This window comes from Anopheles ziemanni, chromosome 2 (assembly GCF_943734765.1).
Source record: "Anopheles ziemanni chromosome 2, idAnoZiCoDA_A2_x.2, whole genome shotgun sequence".
Classification (NCBI taxonomy): Eukaryota; Metazoa; Arthropoda; class Insecta; order Diptera; family Culicidae; genus Anopheles; species Anopheles ziemanni.
Window position 1 is genome coordinate 81,535,979 of NC_080705.1, and position 26,300 is coordinate 81,562,278.

The window sequence follows — 26,300 nt, forward strand, 5'->3', positions numbered from 1 at the left end:
GACCACCTCACCATCGTATGCACAAAATATTCATGCGATCGGCCGATTAGCATGAATCTGCCAGCCAGCTCCAACCAGCAACCTGCCACGCAGCGGCGGCATTCCGAATCCATTTAACGCCGCTTAGCTCAAGCGCACGGCGCGCGGCTCCGGTTATTGCGGTGTGATTTGTAGGTTGGTCAACCTTTACTAATGCGCCCAGTGCACACGTACAATGTTTGCTCCTACCATTTTTTTTTTCCTTTTCCAAAACGCGGGCGATTAGTTTTTCTGTGAATTGGTAACAAGCACCACGAATAACTCATCTATTTTGAACAAACTAAGCCAGCTTCTGATTACAATTAAAAACGTAGATAGAAAAATGACGACCGAAGCGTAAGGTGTTGAAAATAAAACCGTTGATTGATAACTTTCTTTTCGTTCGACATATGAATTAATTCACTTACATGTAACGTTTGATAAGACCAACAATTTGGAACTAGGAATATTTGAAATTGTCTTGACGAAATTGATTGACTATAAAACAATACATGATCATGCCACTATAATCGATTTTAGACCCTTTTTATTTTTGTAAAACTGAAAACTGCCAAATAATGACATAACGTGTTTCAAAAACAAATAGAAAAGAAAATAAAATTTGGTTAGCTTTATAAACTTGACTCCTACATTTGTACGGTTCGAAACAACATTATCAATTTTGTAATTCATTATTCCGAAGTCATCTATTGCATTTGATGATTGATGAATTTTCTTTGGCAATTGGCAATAATTTTAGAAACTTTTAAGTATAGATTAAACTTTGCTTCTAAAACCAATGTGATATGCTGCTAGCTTGTTGAAATATGTTGAGATAAATATTATATGAAAGAAAACAATGTTAAAATATTGTAAGAGATTGATTGTCCGGGTGAGATAAACCGGCGGGCGAATTATTCCTGGGTTTAAAACTGACAGCTTCGCAACTGTGCTACATTTTTATACTAATACGTGATTGGTAAAAATACCCGTGTTTGGGACAAGATCCTTAGTTATTAAGATATGAATGAATTCATAAGACTTGTGAACAATTAATTAAACGAAACTAAAAATCATTTCTTCAAACTTTTAACTTCAAATACTGATTAAATTGGCATTTGTTTTATTAGTTGAGATTCTTTAATAATCCAGTTATTGCATTATAAACATTTGTTTGATAACGAATTTCATTACCCATGTAATTAAATTTTTCGGCAACCGCCCGCAGCCGAACACTGCGGATGGTCAACGTTTAGAAATTATAAATTATTATTCCGAAGGATCCCACAATTATGAAGAGTTATTAACTATTTTTTAACTAACTAGATTTTTCTAAAAACAGTGCTGTGCCGTTCATAAACTTTTCTGCTATAATCAGACAATGTTTTGCTATTAAACATCCACCTGTTGGACAGTGAGTGAGAAATGCTTATCTTAATGTTGCTCCATTTTCTTCCCTGCAGGATTCAGCTAACCTAGTGACATCGAAACACACGACACGCTATCCAATCCGAGGCAGACTACCGCAAACCGGCCGTCACCATGGACTGGTCCACGGGCGATCTGGTGTGGTTTGATCCTGGCCTTGGACACCCGCTGCCCGGCGAGATCCAGGAGGTTCACCGTGCCGCCCAGATGATCATCGTACAGGCACTCATCAATGGCAAGGTAGGTTAGCGGACAGGGTGGGAGGGGGGAGGGAGGAGGAGAGGATTTAACGGCAACCGGTGGAAAATTGAAGGGCAAGGTAGAAAAGATAAAAAAAAATCACACGCTCTAACGGTCGGCATCTGTTTGACGGCAGCGTGACAGAGGGCGGTGTGGCTGCAAATTATAATCAGCAGGTAGGGAAAATGCACAATTTTAGTGAAAATGCAGATTCGCAAATGCAATTGCATGTGTGCGAACGCGTGTGCGTACTACCTATTGGATTGGTTCGGGCTTGGAGGTAGGCTTGGAAAATAAAAGAAAAAGGCCTGCAAGATGCAATTGCACCGGTCCAAAGGTGCCGCCACCGAACACCGCCATGCATCGGAGTGGGAGCGCCATTGGGAGCTGGCAGTCGGTCGGTGGTCAAACTAGTTTCTAACGCGTGAGCAACTTTTCCTCCCCAATCGATTGGTGTGCAGTTTTCTACTGATACTACGAAAAAGATCATGCTTTTCTTTGCTCACTGGCGCACTGGGTGAAATGGCGTTAGGATACCCGCGCCCGAGCGTGCGAGGGTAAAGGAACCGAGAGCCCACGGAAGTGGAAGCGAGATGTACAGCGAAAGAGATCTCGGGTCTTGCGCCGGATTTGCCAGAAGCTGCAATTGCAATCGGTTTTTTCCTGGCACGGTACAGCAGTCCGATTGGAAACGGTATCGTGAACGAAAGCAAAAGTGCGGCCGGAGTGGTTCGGCGCGCCATTTCTGTGCCCGGTTGGTTGATGACCTTTGCGGCACATCGACACCGTTCGTTTGTTTTATTTTGGGACCCGTTGCTGCTTTGCGACTTAGCCAAGAGGTTTAAAGTGTTCTGTGCGGGAGGGCAAGCCGTAGGCTGTACCGCAGACGGCGACCTCCGCCGGTCCTGAATGCGGACAGTTAGCTTCCATCTGGAACCATGGCAAAGAGGCGGTACTCCTTCACCGAGCCAGTCGCTCTCGCTGCTGCCTCAGCGCATCAGGCGTCGGCAGCGGCGCATGGAAACGGTCAGTGAACTTTCTCCCGATGAGGCCAACGGTGGTGACGGCGAGGTCGGAAAAGAAAGCGCCAAAAAGCTGACCGCCATCGTCAGAACGAGGAAACCAGCGCGCAACCAACTGCTGGAAAGTGATGTGCCACCGAATGTACGAAATCGACTGAGCTCAAATCGACGACATTTGAGGTGTTTTCTTGCTGTTGGAACATGTACTAACGGTGGTGTTTTCTTTCTCGTTTGCTTGCAGCCCCAAACGTTCACGCTTGGCCCAAGCGAGGGCAACATTCGCGCCCGCCAGGACCTGGGCAAAACGGGCGTGGAGGATATGACGCAGCTGGAGGATCTGCACGAGGCGTCGCTACTGTGGAACTTGAAGCTCCGGTACGATAACGGGCTGATCTACACGAACGCCGGCAGCATACTGATCGCGATCAACCCGTACAAAATGTTCCCGGAGTCGTACGGCATCGAGATGGCGCAGCTGTACGCCGGCAAGCCGCTCGGCACGCTACCGCCGCATCTGTTTGCGATCGGATCGGCCGCACACGCCGCCCTTCCCTCGCCCCAGGTCGTCGTCATCTCCGGCGAGTCCGGCTCGGGCAAGACGGAGTCGACCAAGCTCGTTATGCAGTACCTGGCGGCCGTCGTACCGGGCGGAGGTTCCGCCTCGACCGTCATCACCGAGCAGATTCTCGAGGCGGCCCCACTGCTGGAGGCGTTCGGAAATGCACGCACCGTACGCAACGACAACAGCTCCCGGTTCGGCAAGTACCTGGAGGTGTACTTCAAACAGGGTGCCATCATCGGCGCCAAGATCACGCAGTATCTGCTGGAGAAATCGCGCATTGTGACGCAGGCGGCCGGCGAGCGGAACTATCACGTGTTCTACGAGCTGCTCGGAGGGCTGTCCGAAACGGAGCGCATGAAGTACGGCCTGCTCGAGGCGGAGAAGTACTTCTACCTGAACCAGGGCGGCTCGGATTGTGCACCGGGCCGGATGGACTGGGCGTCGCTGCAGAGCGCCATGCAGGTGCTCGGCGTCACCGAGAACGAACGGGAAGGCATCGTGAAGGTGCTGGCCTCGGTGCTTCATCTGGGCAACGTGTACTTTCACCGGCGTCAGTTGCGCCACGGACAGGAGGGCGTCGAGATTGGGTCCGATGCCGAAATTAAGTGGGCCGCCCACCTGCTGCAGCTGCCCTCCGAGGGCATCCTGAAGTCGCTTACCTCACGCATCACGGAAACGCGCTCCGAGCGGCTGTACACCCCGCTCGGCATTGACCAAGCGTTGGACGCACGAGACGCACTGGCCAAGGCGCTCTACTCGGGATTATTTAACTGGTACGTACTAAGGGTAGCAGTGGCTCCGTTCACCGGGCTTATGGTTTGTGTCATAAGCTGCATATGGCGTGTCAGCTTACCTTCGTCCATAACATGTTCATTCTTTTCCGCGAACCAATTGATTTGTTCACCATTAGTGTGAGGAAATGTATGTAGTTTTCTATTTCTTTACACTCTCATACTTGAAGTCAGTTTTCCAATAACGTTGAACATAGTTTTCTTATTTTAATTCTTAAAAGCGTGTCGGATGTTTCGCGACCCAGGGTGTCGATAATGTTCCCAGGTTTAAGATCTATCCGATTTCAATGCCACATTAGCATTTGTTGATACTGTTGCTTGATGCCAAATTTAATAATTCTCAAATAATTCTTCTAGTTTTATGAAACTCATCAAGGAAGCTACCTGATCTATTTTGATTTGTTCAAAAATATGAATAGCTCAACATAATTCAAAAATAATCGACGAACACATTCGGTTGTTTAATCCTTTTCTAAATTCATACAAATACAACAAAGTCTTGGTAATAAGAGCAGCAGTCGCAGCACAACAACATTCTCTTGGAACGACACAAGACAAAAGCAATGTAAAAAACACGGTTTACACGGATTCGTTCAAACCAGTTTTGAGTTTGAAATAAGTCGTAACTTCATTATGGACACAAGTTTAACCGAACACGCACTTTTAGGATACAGTAGGGTGCGTGATGAATTTTTGCAGTAAATTCAAACAAATTATTTCTCATATTTGAGTTCCAATTTAACAATAAAAAAACAATGACAGGACTCAAAAGGTTTTTGTATTAGGTATCTGGCAAAAATGACTAAGATCAACTAAGATAGCAATCAGTTGGCAACAGTTATTCATATTTATGTATTCCACCTCTCTTCACTCGACAGGCTGGTGCTGCGAATCAACTCGATCGTACATCGCGGTGGTACGCACGATGCGCAACGTCTGTCTATTCTGGACATCTTCGGGTTCGAAGATTTGGCCGAGAATTCGTTCGAGCAGCTGTGCATCAACTACGCCAACGAGAGCTTGCAGCTCTACTTCAACAAGCACGTGTTCAAGCTGGAACAGGCGGAGTACGCCCGCGAACGACTCGAGTGGACCGCCCTGGAGTGGGAGGACAACCTGCCGGTGATTCATCTGCTCGCGAAGAAACCCGTCGGCATTTTCCACCTGCTGGACGACGAGTCGAACTTCCCGCGTGCAAACGATTCCAGCTTCTTGGAAAAGTGCCACTACAATCACGCCCTGAACGAGCTGTACTCGCGCCCAAGGGTGGGCGCACAGGAGTTCGGCATCACGCACTACGCCGGGCAGGTGTGGTACTGCGTGGATGGGTTCCTGGAGAAGAACCGCGACGCGCTGCGGATGGACGTGATTGAGCTGCTGAGCTCCAGTACGGAACCGCTCGTCGGCGAGATGACGAAGCAGCTGCGGGCCCAACGGGACGTAGGAAAGACACTTCCGAAGGGCTCCAATGGCCGGTTCGTGACGATGAAACCACGCACGCCAACGGTGGCCGCCCGGTTCTCCGATTCACTGCAGCAGCTGCTGCAATCGATGGCCAAGTGTAACCCTTGGTTTGTGCGTTGCGTTAAACCGAACAACGACAAGCAGGCACTGCGGATGGACATGCCGTGCGTGCTGCAACAGCTGCGCTACCTTGGCATGCTGGACACGATCAAGATACGTCAGTCCGGCTACCCGGTTCGGCTGCGCTTCCAACACTTTGTCGAACGCTACCGACATCTGATGAAGACTCCGCTTCCGAAGGGAACCCCGTACCGGGAGTTGTGTCGATTCGTTCTCGACGCCCTCCCGGGTACCAACACCGAGGGGCCCGATTTCCAACTCGGGGCAACACGTGTCTTCCTGCGGGAAGCACTGCACCGAACGCTGGAGGCGAGTCGTGCGGATCGATTGCGCCTTGCGGCCGTCACTATCCAGCGGAACGTCCGGGGAATGCTGGCACGGAAGAAGGTCCAGCGAGAGATCCGAGGTGCCACCACGATCCAGCGCTACTGGCGCGGTTACCACGAGCGAAACCGCTACCTCACGATCAAGCACGGTGTCATCAAGTATCAAGCCCTTTTCAAGGGACACATGCAACGCAAACGTTACGCCAAGCTGAAGAACGAACTCAAACGTCGCCGCGAAGCCGAACGACTTAAGAAGGAACGTACGGCACAACGGCTGGCCAAGGAGCAGGTGGAACGCGGATCCGGCGTACCACTGGACATTCCCGCCGAACTGGCGTTCATCTTCTCCAAATCGGAGAACTATAGCGGCCAGCAGAGCGATCGCAACCTGGTGAAGGTGGTCGGAACGGTTCCGGGACCACCATCAGCCGCCGACCTTCCACCCGATCTGGATCAGTTTGCGTTCGGCAAGTTTAGCTCGGTGTATTGTAACGGCGTTAAACTGTCACCCCGCCGGGACATCATTTCTGCACCCTTCCTGTCGCGTGCAGCTGCCCGCGATCAGGACTTTAAGGATGCAATCGCGATCTTTAAGCTGATCATTCGCTGGACCACCGACGCCAGTATGGACGCGAATCGGGAGAAGGTCCTGGCGGACTATATCGTGCACAAGGGACTCTCTTCTCGAGGCCTTCGGGATGAGATCCTGGTGCAGATCTGCAATCAAGTGTACCGGGCGGACGAGGTCACCGCGGAGAAGCTTTGGACCCTGATGTCCCACTGCCTGTCCGCGTTCCAGCCGGGATCGGCGTTCAGCAAGTACTTGATTAAATTCATCGTCGACAATGCACCACCGAATACGAAGGAGCAGATTCTGAAGAAACTTCTACGTAACACCAACGCCGGTCAAACGAACCCATGCCGCCTGTTCCCGCCCTCCTGGTTGGAGTGGCGTGCATCGTCTCGTCTGGCAGATACGGCACTGGGGCTTAATCTACCCGATAGTAGCGTCCAGACGGTAGCGGTCGACTCGTGGACGACCTGCGAAGAAGCGGCCGCGCTGGCAATTTCCGCCTTCGGTATCCCGAACCTCGGCTGGACGGTAGTGATCGACGAATCCGACCAGATGACCGATTCCTGCGGGCTCGACTTTGTGCTCGATCTGGTTGCGGAAAAAGAACTCCCGCCGGCGTTCCCCGCCGTACGCAGCGACATCTTGCGCTGCGGTAAGAAGATACCCTCGGGAGGATCAAACAGTGCCGGAAGCGGTATGGATTCGGCGATCGAACCGAGCAGTCCCAAGCGACCCCAGGTGCCTCCACCGGAGCCACCCTCCATGAAGCGTAACTCGCAGCTCGTGGAAATGCAGCTAGTTCCGGTGACGACCGGAGGGGTCGGCAGCGGAAGCTCGAAGAAGATGATGCACAGCGAACAGTCCTCGAAACACGAACACCCATCGGAAGCGTACGGTGGGCGACATATGGAACCGATGGCACAATCGTCCGGCATGGTTGGACGCAAAACGTCCCACGATGTGTCCCTCTCGAGGCACAAAATGCGAGAAGAGCGTGCATTCTACGAGGATAAGAGTCGTTCGCGCTCGTTAGATGATTTGCTTGCGGGCGAACCGGACGAAGGGATGCCACCGGACACCGACGAACCGGAAACTTCGATGACGTTGACACTCGGTGAAAACCGGATCGGCAATAAATACCGTTCGGTAGACACGATCGCGCCGCTCAAGGAGCAACATCCACGCTTCGTGAAGTCGCAGTACGCCGGCAAGCGAACGGCCGGCTCGCATTCGCTGAAGTACGCAGAAAAGTCCGAGTTTAGCGTCCGCTCATCCGCAATGTCGGACACAAGTGAAGCCCCATCGTTGGCGAGCCACGTACGGCGGGTACGCGTACCGTCGCAAGCATCCGACGTCGATCAGTTCCTGGATGATCTGTTCAGCCCGGTGCTGGACGGTTCGCTGGATGAACTCTCCGACGCACGCTCGCTAGCGGCCAGCATCCGTGGAAGCACCGTGCGTCAATCGTCCCCCGACACTTGCGATCAATTCATCAGCGGACTGTTATCATCCGTCCCAACCGATCGTACGCTAACCGACCTCGAGCATAGCGGCTTCATTAGCCAGGCCACCAAGGGTGGCACAACGCATCAATCAAAGAATGCCACCTCGAACGGTTTCACGCCGGCAAATGCTCCCAATTCGATCGCACCGCTTACGCCGGTCAACTCGAACTCACTCCTGATGATGGGTTCCGTCAGCCCGGACGTGGTAATGCCGGTGTTCCAGATCCCACCGGGGGTGGATAGCACCGCCTACCAGCAGCAAATGCAGCGTGCTTTCCTTCAGTCCGCCATGGCGCAAAACATCCAAATCCAGCAGCAACTGATGGCACAGAACCAGGCCCTTCAAACGCTCCTGACTCAACAGGATGGTGCCGGACCATCGTCATCCCCACCCGCAATTCCTGGAGCCATCTCGCCGAAGCATAATGCCGCTGCCGGCGCCGCTACCGGGTCACCAACGTCCGTCCAACACTCACCGATTCGCAAAATGAGTGCCAAAGCCGCCATCGCTGATCGAGTGCCCCTCGGGGGTCAGACAGCGTCGGGGTCATCATCATCTTTCTCAGAGATGCTACGCAACAGGAAGGACTCCTCTTCGTCCAATCTTATACCACCTCCTCCACCGCCGCCCCTTCCACCACCGCTCGAATTGAAAGACCCATTCGAGGTCCGCCCATTCCTCGACCCGTATGGGCGCGCGAAAACTGTACGCATCGGTAAGTGGCGCTGGCCACCACCGCAGGGTGTGACGGCGAGCACCGAAACGGAGGAGAACTTCATCCAGTTCAAGATGACGCGTCAAAGCAACCGAAAAACGACACCCCAGTCGCAGCACAGCAGCAATCTGGATTCACCGATCGGCTCCCCGAACGGTGTCGAGTGGGAAGAGTTCGAGATCGATCAGAAACTTCAGGAACAGGCAGAGGGTGGCGTGAAGGGCGGTGCCGGTGGTCAAGCCGGTGCGGCGGCCAATCGATCGGCGAAACGAAGCTTCGACATTGGAGCCGATCGACCACCACCGAACAGCGTCGGTAAGCTGAAGCTGAGCAACGAGATGCGTCAACGGCTGGAGCAGGTTACCGCCGGTCACTCGGTGCGCTCGTCCAGTGCCAAGTCGGACCGACCGGAACGTACCCCGGCCAAGCTAGAGGACACCCGCCGCATGATGCTGGAGCAGCAGCTTGGTGGTATGAATGCACCGGGAGGAGGCGGTCCGTCCGGCAAGTCTCCTGGCGCAATGGGAGAGTCTCCGTCGGTGAAAAGCCAGGTACAGCGGATGGAAGCGAGCAAAAAGAACAGTGCTCCGGCTACGGCATGGCCAACGGTACGGAATACTTTCCATTTCAACTTGTGGCACGTGGGTTGGTTTTGGGAAAAAAAAAGATTTTCAGGGGAAAGTTCTTTAAATATTTTACAATAATTTCACATTTTGCTGGAACATTTTCAATAATATCTGAAATATTAGCTTTAGTCGAGCTCCTTAAACTAGAAGTGTACTTTTGAATCATTCATGCAAAATTCCCAATAATTTGATGATTTTTTTTAATGAATCTAGAACAAGAATCGGCACACGTTTTCCAAAAAGGGCAAGAAGATTAAAGAGAAACCGAAGGCGCGGGCCGGATACTTTAAACGATGCTTTAATGTTTTCAAAGTAATACCCTTTGTAAAGGACATACAAAGTGGAAAAAGATAAAATACTTAATATGTTATCGATAAACATATAACAGAAACACCTCATTAAACAATTATCATCTTCATTTTTGGGAAGAAAACAAACCTGGCAAATCCGATAAAAATTGGGAGAGCTTTTTTGTATGAAGTACTAACATATTCTTACGGGCCGGATAAAATCATTTGGCGGGCCGGATTTGGCCCGCGGGCCGCACATTGCCGACCCCTGATCTAGAAAGATTCATTAAGTTTCAAAGATGTATTTATAGATGTAGATGATCTGTCCACCAGAAACAAAAATTTTATGAATTCGCCTACTTAGGTTGTTTTCTCTGAATCTATAATTCCTCATTCAAAACTCAGATTTATTTTTTTCTGGTTTATACTTCTTTAAAGTGATACATCTAGATTAAATAAAATTAGGAAATTAAACTAAAAACAAAACATAGAAATAGTCGAAGATCGCCAAAACAGTGATTCTTTTAAATAATAATTTTATCGTGTTTCACTGTATGATTTATTCAGTGATATAAAAACAAGCATTCGCGACGCAGATTGTATAAAAGAGGCGTCAGAAAACAACCGTTGAAAAGAAGTTAAATTGTCATATCGACTAACAGATTACATGTTCTTGGTATAGGTTTTACCGCCCGCCCCACCAGGTCCCGCACCACCCCCACCGATTCGCCCTCCGACATCAACGCCACCAGCACCACTGCCACCGATCCATGGCATGATGGTCGCTCAGAACAACAATCACGGACAGTCGGATATACCTTCGTTCGTGCAGCGCCAAGAACGCGACACGTTTGGTGCCAAGGACAGCTTCATGGACTCGTGGGGTCGCGCCGAGGCGGCCAAGCTGGATTTGGTTTACGAAACAAGTAAGTTGGAATCGTTTAACGAATTTCCGACCATAGAAGAACTGGAAGTTGCATTAATCAACTGTTTTCTATCGTTAACAGGTTTCAAGAAAGAAATGATTATCGAACGGGAACGATCACGATCGCGTTCGAGATCGCGCGATCGGGAAAACTTTTCCGAATCCGTGTGGGACCGGTCGGAGGTGGAGGGACCTTCATCGACATCGAGCGACCCGCGTGATCGCGATCGCGACAAAGAACGCGAGGCCCGCGAACGCAACTACGAGCTAACGCAGCTCCAGCGGGAAAAGGAAAGTAATAAGGTGTTCCACCCGTCCGCGTACGGCAAAGAGAAACAGCATCAACAGCAGCAACAGCAGCAGCAGCAGCAACACCAGCAACAGCAACAGCAACATCACCAACAACATCACCAACAGCAATACCAGCAACAATACCAGCAGCAACAGAAGCAGTACTCCGCCAACGCATCGAGCTCGATCGCCACCTTCAAGACACACATGGTGCAGAAGAGCGTCCAGGAGCGGGAACGCAAATCGTCGGCGACCACCACCAACGGTTCGGTGTACAGCGAGAGGATGGACGATGGTAGCATGGCTGACCCGCCGGCCCCCGTGATGCCGGTGCAGGTGAATCCCTCACTAAAGGCACCGGCCGCGGCCTGTCTGACGTACAATCGCGTCACCTGGACACTGCGCGTCCGCAAGGAAGTGTTCCGACCGAGCGAAACCGTTACGGCACCAGCCGCGTTGGATCTGCTGTTCAACCAGATCACGGCGGACGTGTTCGGTGTGACCCCGTGCATGCGAATATCGCCGCAGGAGAAGCGGCTGGCCGTGAATCTGCTCAGCAGCCACGGCATCACCGCCAACGGCCATACGACAGCGAAGCAGCAGCACGTGCGGGCGATCGTGAAGCGCCACGTGCTGGACATGGCCCGCGGATGGCCGCTCTACTTTGCGCGCCTGTTCGTGATGAACAGTTCACCCTCGATCCAGGAGGGCACACTGATGGCCGTCTCGCACATGGGCGTTTATCTGGCCACCAAGGAGCCGGAGTACCTCTCGATCCAGCGTGCCTTCCCGTACGATGACATACAAAGTGTTACCACCCTGCCGAGACCGCTGACGCTCCAGGTGACGCTCAAGACCGGGGCCCGTATCGTGCTGCATGCATCCAAGGCGAACGCCATCCAGATGATGGTACAATCGTATCTCGCCGAGTATCGACAGGTAGGTTCCTTTTCAACTTTATGATTGTTTCAATCAACATGTCGTTATTTGAGGATTTATGAGATACACAATTAATGTACCAGGTTTAGTCATTTAGCTTTGGCCAATGACCACTCCTATGTCCTTCGGGATAGTGATCTTTCTTTGATCGATTGATGTGGCGAAACATTCCATTCGTTACCCATTCATTCATCTTTGATCGTGCCTGAATCACCTTTCATTCACGCATTATTCCTTTTCGCGTCATCTTTGTTCACATTAGTTGCAGCTCCGATCCATGGAGATCGACAATTTCTTTATCAACAAAAACCGCATAAAATCACCTGCAACCGATTATGATTGAGGTTACGTGTGCTGATGCAACCTTATCGTTGGGACATAAAACAGCGGCCCCTTTCAAATTCTACTTAAATCCATCTATTTAACACGGTTCACTGTTTACATCAACACTGTAGCGCGATCGTTAACATAATCCCAACTGCGGTGCAATATTTTACTTTCATTTTTGAGGCTCATTTGGAAACACTGTGTTTTTATTTTAGGTCGACGGTTTTCCACGGGCAAGCCGTTTTGAAAACCATTTATAATTTACGAATCACACACGAACATATTTGTTTTGAAGAAGATCGACGTTTGGTTTAAAGCAAATGCTGGTGAAAGCTTAACCGATCGGACGATTTAAATAAAATAAATCAAAATCGGCTGCATCTTTGGTTGCCTGTTGAACGAATTCCCACTAATTGACTCCCCTTTTCGGCTGCATTCCAGTGCAGCCGCGTATGAAATGAAGCCAAAGCTAATGCTTATTCAACGATACTTACTGGACGCAGTTTCGGATGAAACAACGCGCACATTAGCAACCCTCACGAGGAGAGGTTGCAAAGTGTTTTAAAGAAAAGAAAATTATCGGAATTATATCACACCAACCGATCGTTAGATGATGACGGCTTTTAACAGTTGGCTACCCATGCTAATGTATGTCTTTTTTAACGTGCAATCATGTAAACCGGCGATTGTAATTGTGAATGTACACATGCTGCCGCTTTTAGCAGTTACCTTGAGACGGTGAAGTTCATCGATAGATTCGATTTAAATTATTCCAACCTCCCTGCGCCTGCAAGGATCGATTAACTCTCCGTATGGTAAACCAACCCAGAGTTGCGATCTTAAAACAGCTGGTGCGTGGTGGAAGAAAATATCGTCCACAGCGATAGCACCGATGCATGCGATACGGTAATAAATGGTGGAAAGTTGGCAATTATCTGCATCCGGATTGTTGCAGCGGCCGTCCTCTGGACGACAGTAAGGAAGCTATAAGCTTCGGACCCCTGTACAAGCGGACGAGGGCGACACTTTCGTACTTTCGATTTTTATGTGCCGTAATAAAACCATGTGTTACGAAACTTGGTGAGGATGATTTTCCTACCGACGCCTCATTAACCAGATCGCGAAATGGATAAAATTCGTGTTGCTGTTTTTTTCGCGAGTGTCCCTCAAGCAAGATGCGAGCTCCTAATTGTTGCTTAATTATATGGGCAAAAGGAAAAGCACACGATTACATCTCCGGGATGGTAATTTTGGCTTTTCGAAGGTCCAATTGGAAAAATTAATTCGAATTAACTGTAATATTGTTATCAATCGCCAGCCAATGGATGATTCATGCCTTCTCCATAGACGTGCATGGAAAATACTTACCCCCGATGGAACCTTCTCGTTTCGACAACGGCACATGATGCATAGGAGGAGAAATTGTGGCGTTTTCCACTACTTACAGCCACAAACACGGGTTGCGTCTTCTGCTTGAAATTAAAAAAGACGTTAATTTCTTTTCACCTCACACTTCCGACGTGCTCCAGGCGATCTCACGGTGAGCGTTCCAAGCGGCCACCACGAAGCCGTCCCACAATCTCCCGTTTGCCAGCTAACCGGTACAAATGTTCGTTCATATTCCATGCAATATAATATGTTTCTTTCTACACATGTACTCGGCCCCAAACGGACACGGGCTACACGACGGCCGCAGATTCCAGCGGATTCCCTCCGCAGCGTCGGAACAATCTAGACGTGCGAATGCGACGGAGCGAATGTTCCGTAAAATTATTCCTCAAGATCGCGCACAAGAGAGGACGAGCGAGAAAGGTGCATGGTACGACGAAGAAAATCGTACGCGATGGAAGACCCGACGGACGGTTGGAGGAAACAAAGATTTGACAGCGTAGCGCCGAGAGCGCGGAAGATATAGGGACTATCAGAAAGAAAGTAGCGAAAACGAGTCGAAGCGGAGAGCGCAAAAGTGGAAAAGTAACCCAACAAAACCAATAGGACTGGTCTCGAAAAAGGGGGAACTGCGGCTCGGCCAGGGAAATGGTCAGTTACGACTCAGCATTATATGGCAGGAGTCGGCAAATTGTTACTATTGGGAGGTGCCAAATAAGTCTCATTTAGTTTTATTTGAAGAATTCCATCCTTTTAAACATTTTTCGTTTGTTTAGTAATATTTAAATTTTTTTTTATAAAATTAAACATCAAAATCCTTCATTCAACCTATTTAATATACCCGTGTGATACCCCGTAGAAGGTATAACCTTGGGGCAAAACTATTTTATAATTAAAACGGTGGGAAGCAGAATTTTTACATACCGACGCGTACAGTTTTAATGCAAATATGGAAGCTGGGACATAGTCATAACAAACCTTTTTGTGGTTATTAATTTACTATCAAGACCTTGATTAAAAATTTACTTAATTTTTAGTTGTCTTGTTGGCTTCCACATGTCGAGGATATTAACTTTTATACCCATTTTAAATCTAACTTTAAATTTTAGACTATTTTCAATGGAAACCGTATTCAGGGTGCTGGTACTGGATTTGTAGAGTGAATTTTCTGGTTTGATTCTAAATCTCAATACAAATGACTCAACCTTGGATGAGTTGTCGACCACTGCTACTTGGGATCGGTTCAAAGATGGGACTGCTAGCTAGGCGGAACATACCGGAAAGGGTCTGCATGTATGTGTATGTGACGTGTGTGCACACTTTCTCGATCCGAGATGAAACTGGCCGCGGGCTATCCTCATACCGTGCCGAAAGTGACCAACCGAAGAGGAAGAAGCCTACACGCCGACCGACCCCACGATCGGATAACTCCGGCACACAACGCTGACTCCGTGACGGATAGTGCGCGTGAGATAAGCCAAAGCCCACATATGATTCCCCCTTCTGTGTCAGAGCTTACTCCAAGACGCCACGTGTGCGTGGTGCCTCCTCTTAAGGTGATACTACCGCAGCAATGGATGATTTTTGTTTTTAAAATAAAAAAAAACCATTCCACGGCTCGCGCTTGTTTTGCAACGTGACGTTGTGATGTGCGTTTCGCTACCCTTCGCTCGGCAACTTTCCACTAGAGGGTCCCTGCCAACCCTCAGCCTGGGTGCGTGTGCTTTCCTCCCGGCCGTTGGACGCGTGCGCGTCTCGAGCCCATATGTAGGCAGCGGTAAAGTGGATCGGAAAAACGTTCCTATCCGTCCAAGTGCAACCCGGAACCTGCGAGAGCCGAACAGAACGATCAGCTATCGAGTAAAAGATCGAGTAACATTATTACAAACCATAAGTTTTTCATTTTCATCCTTTGATCTTGTTGTCTTGACTCGCCCGAACGAACGGGCAGCAGTGATCGCGAGAGAGAGCGAGAGAGAGAGAGATCAAGCGCGAGATAAAACCAGAGAAACGAGCCAAGGAGAGATTTTTGTTTCCTTCCTCACCACATCTTGGGTACGAGGGGGGCTTCGCCCAGGGGCGCTGGTACTTGGAGCGAACCAGCGGTGGCCATCGGCGCGAGCGGTTAGTTCGCATTTGGGACGCGATCGTCGAACACACATTCCTTCGTCTGCCCGGTGTGGTTCCGTTTTTCCCGATCCGCCGGTGGCAGCTGCTGCCTGCAGTGCGAATATCGCCGCGTCCCGTGCCGTGGGATGAGCAATGTTGTTGTGGCACCGAACGGCGGTGACCGATGGTGATGGTGGTGCACTGCAGTGCCAGTCGCGATACCAGCACTGGAAACGGTGCAGGAGAATGTGAACCCTTATCCGGGTCAGGCTTTGCGCGCTATTGTTTAGGTGATAGTGATAAACGATTAATTTAAATCGAGAGCCGAACTCTCATCTGTCAATAATTGTGTCACACGAATTGCGGTGTTTTTAAAAGGGGGCAGTTTGCCGTAAAGGATTCAACCGAGTGAAATATCCTGCGATCGACAGAACGATCTTTAAAAGTATGTGAATGGTGTGGCCAGCGAGCAGAGGAATCAAAATCAATTGCATTCGGGAAACGGTACCGTGTGCACGATAAAAGAAAAAGGCTTCTACCACGGTCAGTGGAAGAGGTTCACCAGGTCCGAGAAGAAGCCGTTACTGGTCGATCGATCGCCTCCGAAGGCAGCACGACGCGATGCCTGGTGCTGATGCTGATGAATGGCTGAAACGTTTGCGCTAACGGAATCGGCACGGGACCACCAGGGCTCGGGCGAGTGCAGGGGGAATTGTTTTTGATATGCCCCCCCGTGTATGACGTGCCCGCGCCGGCCAGACGGACAGCAACGGCATCTTTTGCCGAGTGTTAAGTGCTTCTCTCACCCCGCCGTCGCAGGAAGAAGAGCGCCTGGAATCCGAACGGAGGGCAGCACGAAAAACATAACAACAACAGCAGCAGCAACAACAGTGGCCCCCGTTCCGTGGCGTGGAAAGTGGCGGAAAAACAGTTAACTTTTGAATTGCCGCAAATTGGCCCGCGTGCTGCACCACCGTGCTGGCGGCGTTAGTGTTGGCCAGTCGCGCAAAACTCTCTGCCCCAAGCGCAGAGTGTGTCGGTTGGGCAAAAGGAAAACTCGTTCCACCGGGTCCGAAAGATCGATCGCTTTTGGCGAAAAGAAAAACAACACGAAATAAAAGTGCAGGCCCGCTGTAAACCGGAGCACATACCGGAGTGGTTGTGGTTGTAGGTGAGCTTTCCGTGCGGTGGTATGTGAAAGTGTTTCCCCCCAACCCCCCCTTGTTCGGGTAAGAATAGTTGGTGGATTTTCCGTGAAGATCGCTCGCGCAAAAGGATCTGCAGTGACCTACACGAAATGAGCCTCATAGACGATCGCAGAGGAGGGCTGGAGTCGCTGCAGAGCTCGTACAAGTGTTACGATGGAATTCCGACACCCAGCCCGATCGGTGGTGGGCGCACGGTACACCACGACAATGGTGGTTCCGGTTCCGGTTCCGGATCGATCGATACGCGCCGCCGTGGGTCGCTCGACCGACAACAGCAGCATGACCTCAACCGATCACCCTCGATCGACAGTCTGGTGGAGTCGTCCGAGCTAGCCGGTTCCGACCTTGACGAACCCTCCGGGCCCGATCCACCAAGGAACGGCCAGCGCGATGACGACGACGATGACGACGACGCAGAGTTGGAACGGCTGTCAGACTCGGACTCGATCGCCGAGATCGGTCGCATCACCGGACAGATCCGGGTCGATGTGCACCGGCGCAGCGACCTGGACGATGTGAAAAACGTCCAACCACTGGAAGGGCCGGTCATCAAGGCGTTCCTCGAGAAGTCGCACGAAAAGTGCGAGTACACCAACTGCGGCTATCGCCGGCGGCATGACGGTGGCGACGAGGACGAGCTGGAAATCATGGTGGCGGACGAGGGAACGGCGGCGGTCGGTGGCTGCCGGAAAACAACACCACCGACAACAACAACAGTAACAACAACAAGCACAGCGTCGGCGGGGGGCCCGCACTATAACGCCACCTCACCGCTGTCCTCGTGCCCGTCCTCGCCGGCGACGTCCGCCTCCGCATCGTCATCGTCGATGGACGTGACGATTTCCAGCAGTGCCAACGCCGCAGCGGTCAGTAGCAGCGGCACCCTCACCAGCAACGGCACGTTGTCGTCGTCCTCGTCGTCCTCGTCAACCGCGTCGCTCAAGAACCGTCGCAACAGTATCGCCAGCTCCGGGTCCGTCGGCCGGATGGAGACCATCATCGAGGAGCCGATCGAGCCGAAGGTGTCGGTCAAGGAGATCCTGGCCCGCTTCGAAACGCTCCGGGAAGCGGCCGAGGTAATGGGAATGGAGGTGGAAAGCGTCACCGAAACCGGAATCGGAATCTCTCGCTGGGGGCTTCCCTTCGAACAGTGCGTGCGTGTGTGTGTGTGCCACATTTCTTATTGGATCTTCTTCTCACAACCCGGACGCGTTGGTGGGGGGTTCGAAGCATCAATCGTCTTTTGCGTTTAATCCAATCTCACTCACTCGCACCCTTTCCCTCCTTGCCCACCCCCCTTGCTTGATGCATATGCGCGCGTGTGCTTTGTGCAGCAGGTTGCGTTTTGGTGCGTGTTGCGTATTGGAATATTGCAGGCGAGTCGATCATTAAGTTTCCATTTCCCATCCCTAACTGCTGGGTTTGGATGGAGGGCTGCAAAACGTGGGCACAAAACCGGCCCCCGGGGGGGGGGGTCCCCGGAACAGAAGTGAAAACGTTTCTCCTCTCGTACTCTCTCTCCTGTATGTGCGTGAGTGTGTACGTGTACCCTGTGCGTGTGCTGAGTGCTCTGCTCAATCATATAATTTTCCAATATTGAACCGATTTCACCTGCAATCGATGTCCACCACACCCCGACGGACGGAAAATGGACGGATGATCCAAGAAGCGATGATGATCTCCGCCAAAAGAGAAGAAAAAAAAAAGCACTGCCCATTTGCGTTGTCGATCGGTTTTCCGCTCGCGATCGCGATCGTAGAAACTACTTCCACGGTTGCAGCCAAATCCCCCACGTTAGCTCTCATTATACAATCGTTTTCCCTGCCGTTTTTCTTTCCTCCTATGTTGACGCCTTATGGGTTTGTGAGGTTTTTCCCTCCGTTTTTTTTTGTTTGCCCCTTTTCAGACCGCAATTTCCTCTTTTCCATCGTTGCATTTTGTTTTTCTCTCGCTCGCTTTCTGTGGGAGCATAAATAATGTGTGTACATGCAAAGTAAACATCACATACCACCGCTACCCTTTTTATTGGAAGTACGGGTCGGGAAGTACGATCGGGCTTGATTGGGCCAATTGGTACGCGCAAACGCGAAGGTTTGAGCTAAAGGAGGAAAAATTTCGCTCACACAAAACTGCGTAATCGATTTTGCGGTTAATGCACCTCCCCGCGGTTTTTTCTTCTGCCTCCTCGTTCTGTTTTGTTTTTTTCTGGTTTTGTTTTGTGGGTTGGGTTTGTTTATGAGTGGCTTTGCCCTTCCTTGTCTTGTCTTTGTTAGTTTTAGGAAGAATCTTTTTTTTTATTTAAAGTTAAAATACCAGTTCCCAGTCGAGGCGAGAGAGTGAACTACCCCTTCCAACGCCTTTTCGGGGTTGAATTTCCCGTGGAAAACGGGATACCCGTTTGGAACCACCCCTCAACCGCCGGGGGCCTTCTTTTCTGGTTCGCGCCCGATCAGAGATGTAAATTTCCAACCAAATCAACTGCCGTTAGACACTCAATTGCATTCCATTGGGCTCTGAGATGGAAGGAGGGGGGTAGGTGGGTGGCGTTTGGAGGCCCCTACATGCCAGATGGTTTCACGAACTAGAAAATAAAAATAAAACCAAACAAGCAAACACACACACACACACGCACACTCGTCTTATCGACCTCGATAACGGTTACCTTATCATTGGCCCGACCGGCGTGAAGAATAGCATGAATTAGCCTTTTGGGTTAAAATCCCTATGCATTTTCCCCTTCCACTTTCCTCCGTCCTGTGGTTTATCGAAAATCCGAGCCAATTATTTTTCAGTTCCGGACACTAGGCTAAAACCTGGCTTTAATTGGCTCCGGTGAAAAATCACACATGAAAAAGGGAACGGGAACGTGTCTGCTTGGTTTGTTTTTGAGTTCCCAATATACTGTGATTTTTTTCCAAACGAAGAAATTTGTCCATGTAAAATTCACATCATCTAAATCAAAACTGTCCGTATACTTACGGATGACCTCTGGGGCAACCAAAAAACATGCCTTAAAACATGTTTATCTCTTATCAAAATACGTGCGCGCATGTTCGTACGGAGTGTTACGTGCTGGGTACGATTTGCTGGCATAAAAGTATTTGGGAAAGTTTTTCTTCTGCCTTTTTTTTTTTGGGACCTCCACTTAAAGCGGAGAAAAATATGTATTTATTCGTCCATACTAATGGTGCACATTCGAGATGGTCTGTTTAGCCGTCGGTTTGCGTCGCCGGGACAGACGCACCGATTGGGGTGAAAATGCGACTCCTTTCCACCATCGTCATAAATAAGGGTAGCAAAGCAAAACAAAAACCTACCCAAGAAAACAGTAGGCATGTCTGTTGCGCTCCGAACCACACGGTGGCATTTTCCAACTGCTTCGAAGTTTTTTTTTGTTATATTTTCACCTGACGATCGGTGCCTGACAAGCAAAGCAAAAAAAAGGCAGGTGATTGTAAAAACTCGACGAAAATATTACTAAAAATTGCTAAATCGCCAAGCAAAAGCTGGTTGCGTTTTTCCTGCTTGGCCGTTATTGTCGTCGCTCCGTAATTTCACCCTTGATCCATCCACCAACTCTGCCACCATCCTGACGATGACACCGACGATCGTGATGATCGCGTTATAAAACTTTTCTCCAGACCACCTGACTTCGTAGATTGATCGCTCGCGGCGAAGTTGGATTTTCTTTTCCGCCATTTTCCTCGAAGCGAATTCCAGGTCTTGGGCGATTTTTTTTTGTGTATGTTTCGTTACAAATTGTTTACTTTCCCCGTGATGACACACACGCGCAATGAAAAAAAAATCAGTGAAAAACAGATGTCTAGAGCGTTGTAATAGTAATTTTTTAATTTAATTAATTTTTTATTGTGATAATCATTCTTAGTCTCTTTTAGGAGAGCCCTGAGAAACCAAATGAGATAGAAGAAATTTTAGTTGACACTTCCGCCTTACACTTTATAACCCGTAGGACGAACCTTTGCTAGTAGAAAGCAACATGTTTGGCTTGGCCCTTTGTCGGTATGTCCCATATGGAAATGCTTTTCTCTCGGTACCACAATCCACATAACCATGTCTCCGTGATGTCACTTGAAGAGCCGAAAAAATTTCACCAATCTCACGTGTCGGGCAAGTGCGTGGTTTATCGGCCGAGGCTCCATTTAACCCCGGCACATTATGCATTTATGTACTTAGATGTGTTGTGTTTTATTTATTTTTTGCGTTTTCCCGCTTTCCGTGCCGGAACGCGCCATTAAATCGAAAACATTTGCATAACTTCTGCTGATGTAATTTACCAAATGGAGCGCAAACTTTGCCGCCTGGCGGCGAGACGAGGGACGCTTGCCGTGTCGAGTGAGGAAGAGTCAAATGTGGACAAAAGATAAGTGAGTTTGCAGAAGCAAAAGCAATGAGAAAAGATTAATATTCTCTTTGATAAATCTAAAACACCTGGTGTGGTAATTTCGATTTATAACATTTGCGATTGCGATCTTCATTTTAACTATTTTCTGTTTTAGAATTTCATCGATTTTAAAAGGATAAGCATCCTTTATCCGTTAGTTGTTTATCATGTTTATATCCTTTCGCTTTCATCATCACTTGTATCGCTATTAAGTAATATTCCTCTTAAATTAAGTTAGCATTTACAAACTATTTTTCAGTTGCAACGAGGCTTTATTTCATTTATGTTTATTTTTGGGCAGTGTTTTTAATAATTATACACCCCTTCTGTTGCTCATTAGAACTGAACAAAAGTTAATTTTAATATTTTTCTACAAATATCACAAGGTAGATGGAATATTGGGGCAGACAAATAGTTGTAAGATTAATTTTCATGTAGAACGAAATCGTTGCTTTATAAAACAATAGTTGTGGATGAAACAGATGTTGTTAGATTCTCGAAAACATGGACATATTTGATGTTGACATCCTTGTTGAGTCAAAGTTGTTGATGCTCCGTTGGTTATCCTAGATATTTATAGTTAACATCATTTATTTTTGTCACACTTTTATCCAAGTTTCTGCGATATTCAGCTTTTGGCAGTATTTAAAACATGTTATTTATCGAACACCTTGCCAACACCTTGTCTATCAACTTGTTACGTTTAAAAATTATTTCAAACATTACAGTGTTATACTTTCGCTAAAGCCCATGACCATAAAGCAAAACAAAGAGTCCATTGCATAAGGAACCCATCTTCATGTTAACACCCAAGAAATGCGCGAAGAAAGCATGACGACAAACTTCACTTTGCTCGATGACTGCAGTTGATTGATTTCCGACCCTAATGGCAGGTTTGCGGAAACTCGCCCACTCGCATCCATTCCGAAACTGTCCCATCACTTCCGTTCGTAGTATGCTCACCGGCCTTCCTTTGCTTTTTTGCATCCAATTCACAGACCCAATCGAAGGGTTCAACCATTTCGTCCGGAGTGCGGGCGGCCGCCGCCACCCTCAACGTGCCGCTCGAGCGGCTGGAAACCTCCAACATCAACAGCCCCGGCTCACCGAACCAGATCTCCCCGACGGAGAAGGGCCACCTGCACCACCACCTGCAGCATGGCGGCCCGCACCATCCCCTGCACCATCACCACCAGCAGCAGCTGCTGGACGAGTTCGAGGACATGCACATCGAGCACGGGCTGCCGGAGTCGTCCCCACCGCCACCGATGGGCAACGCCGGCTACGGCAACGATCCCCGAGGCCACGGCCTACTGATGAAGCACAGCAACGGTCAGCAGCAGGGGCACCCGCACCAGCCGCAACTGCACTCCCCGTCCTATGGTGAGCGCAGCGGAGGCGAGGGCACGGGCCGCACCGGCAGTGGCGCCGGCGGCATGATTGTTAACCACAAAAACTCACCCATGGGTAACGGTAACGGCAGCTACGGCGATATGCACATTATGGCCCACCCGGAGAACGACTCATCGCCGACGCAGACGTCGCTGACCAAACACTCACTGTTGCAGTTTGCGATGCAACACTTCCGAACGGAGTAAGTGCGCACGCGACGGTGCACCGTTTGATTTAGTATTGCTTTGTGTTTATTTGTGGCTAACGCACTGTTTTTAATTCCCTCCTTTCGCGGGCATTTTCCTGGTGGCTTTTATAGTGAAGAGTTCAAATCGAACCGCTCCGATAAACGGGCCATGCGCAACCAGCACGCGGACCTGGTGAAGTGGCAAGGGTACCCGCTGAGGGCACCACTGCTGCGACTTCCGGCCGACCTAACCCCGCTCGCCCTGGAATGCTTCGACTGCGTCCTGCGCTACTGCGGCGATCTTGCCGTCGATCCCGAGCTGTCCGAGGTGAAGTGTGTTTACACGGTGCTGATGGTAAGTTTCGTTGACATTCATTCTCCCTGCCCTCCTGGGTGTAGTTAGATTTTCTCATTGGTTTTTACGTCCACGTTCACAGCACTGCCACAAACATTTGGCCCTACGCGATGAAGTCTACTGTCAGCTGATGAAGCAGACGACGGCGAACCGATCGGCCTGTCCGGACTCGGCGCAGCGCGCCTGGCGACTGCTGAGCATTCTGGCCGCCTACTTCGGTTGCTCGGACGCACTGCGACCGTATCTGATCGAGCATCTGACCTCGGCCGCCTCCGATCGACGGCGGCCGTGCCACGGAACGGCGGCCGTCTGCCTGACGAACCTGCGCAAGACGGCTCGCTGCGGTGGCCGAAAGAATGTACCGAGCGTCGAGGAAGTTACCGCCGTGTCCGCGGGCAGGTACGTCTACAATTTGCAGCACGTTTCTGCGTTGTGTTCTTATGGTCAATGCAAAGCATACGAGCGTTTGTTATTGTTTCTCCTATACAGATGATGATTTGAGCAGTAAATTCAAACAAATTATTTCTCATGTAGAATTTACATGAGATTTTTCAGTTAAATCAGTCATTACTGGAAAGTTTATTGTGTTAGGTATCAGAAACTTTGTTTTTCTACGACAGCAATCGGTCAGCCATCATCAATTTTTCGCGCCCGGCCAAGTGTAAAGGATTTAGTTCATTCGGTAAAGGTCGACAGGATCAATTTATAATATTTTCTCGTGCACAGGACAAACTTAAGCACGTCGAGTGAACCCTTAAATTTCGGAACAGACTCGTTAAGCATGACTAGGGCATCATTTATCCTCTCAAGGCAACGTTAAGTTTCAGTACCTTGATAGAATATCCTTGAACTTCATCAGCGAATTATCGGATTGGAAATCAGTATGTTTTAGTTTTCAGATTAAGCATCTAGTGCTACGTATAAAATGATTAAAGCAAACCGTTCTCCAGTCCAACAATTTTCTAAGGAAGTTTTAATCGAAGCTATCGAATTGTTACTGATATTTAACTATTGTCTGATGGGTGTAACGGTGCTCCGATGTCTTTTAAATGCGCTCAATACTGTTAGCTTTGTCTTACTCTTTAAAAAACCATGTAAACTGATCATTCCTACACATTGATGGACTTAATCAAACCCGTTATGTTTCAATATCTGGCGCGTAATCCGTGCATGGTGACTGATCGATTGCTCTCTCATTTTGACTTTGTTACCTTAAATATTCCCTGGCTATGTTTTGCTTCTCTACCTCACACGATAACCTTTCGAGTATTGTAGGATTTATCTGAATAGTGTTAGGAAAAAATGAAAATCATTTGTGTTAATTGGCCGTAAAAATTCATCACGCACCCCAGTCTCGGTGGAATTTTATTGATTTCTTTCTCGGTTAACCGGCCTAAATTCATAGAATTCTTTCTCGGCATCAGACACACTCTAACCATATTAATCGTTTGTTTCAGATCGGCCCGACGGCAGATCTACCGTCTACCAGGGGGTGCCGAACGTATCGTCAACACACGCTGCTCGACCGTCGTCGGTGACGTGATCGCGGAACTTTGCTCCCTGCTCGGCATCGAGTCGCCCGCCGAACAGCAGGAATTCTCGCTCTACTGCATCGTCCAAGGGGACGCCTTTACCATGCCGCTAGCCGCGGACGAGTACATCCTCGACGTGACGACGGAGCTGCTCAAGTCCGGCCAACCGTTCTACCTGATCTTCTGCCGCTCGGTGTGGCACTTTGCGCTCAAGCGCGACCCTGCGCCCACCCCGCTGTACATAGAGGTCCTGTTCAACCAGGTCGCACCGGATTACCTCGAGGGGCTGCTGCTGGAGCTACCGAACGGTGGGGCACCCAGCCCGGATTACGTGCGCGATATGGCGCGCATCGCCGCCATCCTGCATCGGGCGGCCGACCTGAACCACCTGCCGGCAATGAAGGAGATCAAGTTCCTGCTGCCGAAGCCGGCCCTCTCGTTGCGCGAGCTGCGTCCGGCCCAGTGGGTGGCGCTGGTGCAGTCGGCCTGGCCGTCCGTCGCCGGCCTCAGCCCGATCCAGGTGAAGGCGCAGTTCCTGAACGTGCTATCGTCGTGGCCACTGTTCGGCAGTAGCTTCTTCGCCGTCAAGCGCGTTTGGGCCGACGAAAACCCAATGGAGGAGCCGAGCCCGATGTGGCGCGAGCTGATACTCGCCCTCAACCGCCGCGGGGTGCTCTTCCTCGATCCCAACACACACGAAACGATGCAACATTGGCCATTTAATGAAGTGATTTCAACGCGAAAGGTATGTGGACTCTCCTCGCCCTCCCGGAGATCAGGTGGATCACCTTTTTTATGTTTTTATTCTATTCTTCGTCTCCCAAATCAAACAGGTACGTTCAGAGGATGGTGCACTGTTTCTCGACATGAAGGTGGGCAACCTGCTACAGCAGCGCGTCATTCGCGTGCAAACCGAGCAAGCGCACGAAATCTCGCGACTAGTGCGCCAGTACATCACAATGGCCCAGGCGCAGCAACGTGACCGACGGGAGTAGAGGATCCGCGAATCAACCTCGTGTTGGTTTGGATTAGGTTGGGCATAACATTGCAAAAGGTGCAAAGAGAAAACTAGTTTTTACGATTAAATTTACCTTAAGGTAGAAAGTCGCGGAGGACGCGCGCGCTTAGAATTTCGACACTAAGATAATGACTATTATTACAACTTCGATTGCTTATTGTACTTAAATTGGGTGAACCGTGAAAAGGGAAGTTTAATATATCTGTGGATGGAAAAGGCAGCAGCTGATAAGAGGGACGAAACAAACAAAAAAAAACAACACACACAAAAACCGCCGTAACGTTGTACCAATCCATCAACAAACGCGATCAAATACACTGGAATACATATCGTGCTGTATAATTATACTTTTCTATATTTCTGAAAATATATGCATTTTATACAAATTCAAATTTTATGTTGTTTTTCTTCTACAACATCAGCTGTTCCTTCAACGGATACGATGATATATTGTTTTCATCTACTTATTAATGCTTGAATACATCAATGTAAATGCTAAAGGTTTGTTAGTAAATTTAATTCAAGGTCATGTGAATTTTGGTGT

General features: G+C 49.4%; 1 protein-coding gene across 1 annotated transcript; it reads left to right on the forward strand.

Moving 5' to 3' along the window:
- Positions 1 to 1,560: 1,560 nt before the first annotated feature.
- On the forward strand, positions 1,561 to 25,733 carry LOC131281971 (unconventional myosin-XV). Its single transcript, XM_058311350.1, has 11 exons — positions 1,561 to 1,686; positions 2,950 to 4,043; positions 4,940 to 7,364; positions 7,407 to 9,374; positions 10,365 to 10,608; positions 10,690 to 11,837; positions 22,271 to 22,866; positions 22,984 to 23,206; positions 23,289 to 23,605; positions 24,664 to 25,483; positions 25,572 to 25,733. The coding sequence occupies exons 1-11, from the start codon at positions 1,561 to 1,563 to the stop codon at positions 25,731 to 25,733; spliced, it is 9,123 nt and encodes a 3,040-aa protein (XP_058167333.1).
- The last annotated feature ends 567 nt before the right edge of the window (positions 25,734 to 26,300 follow it).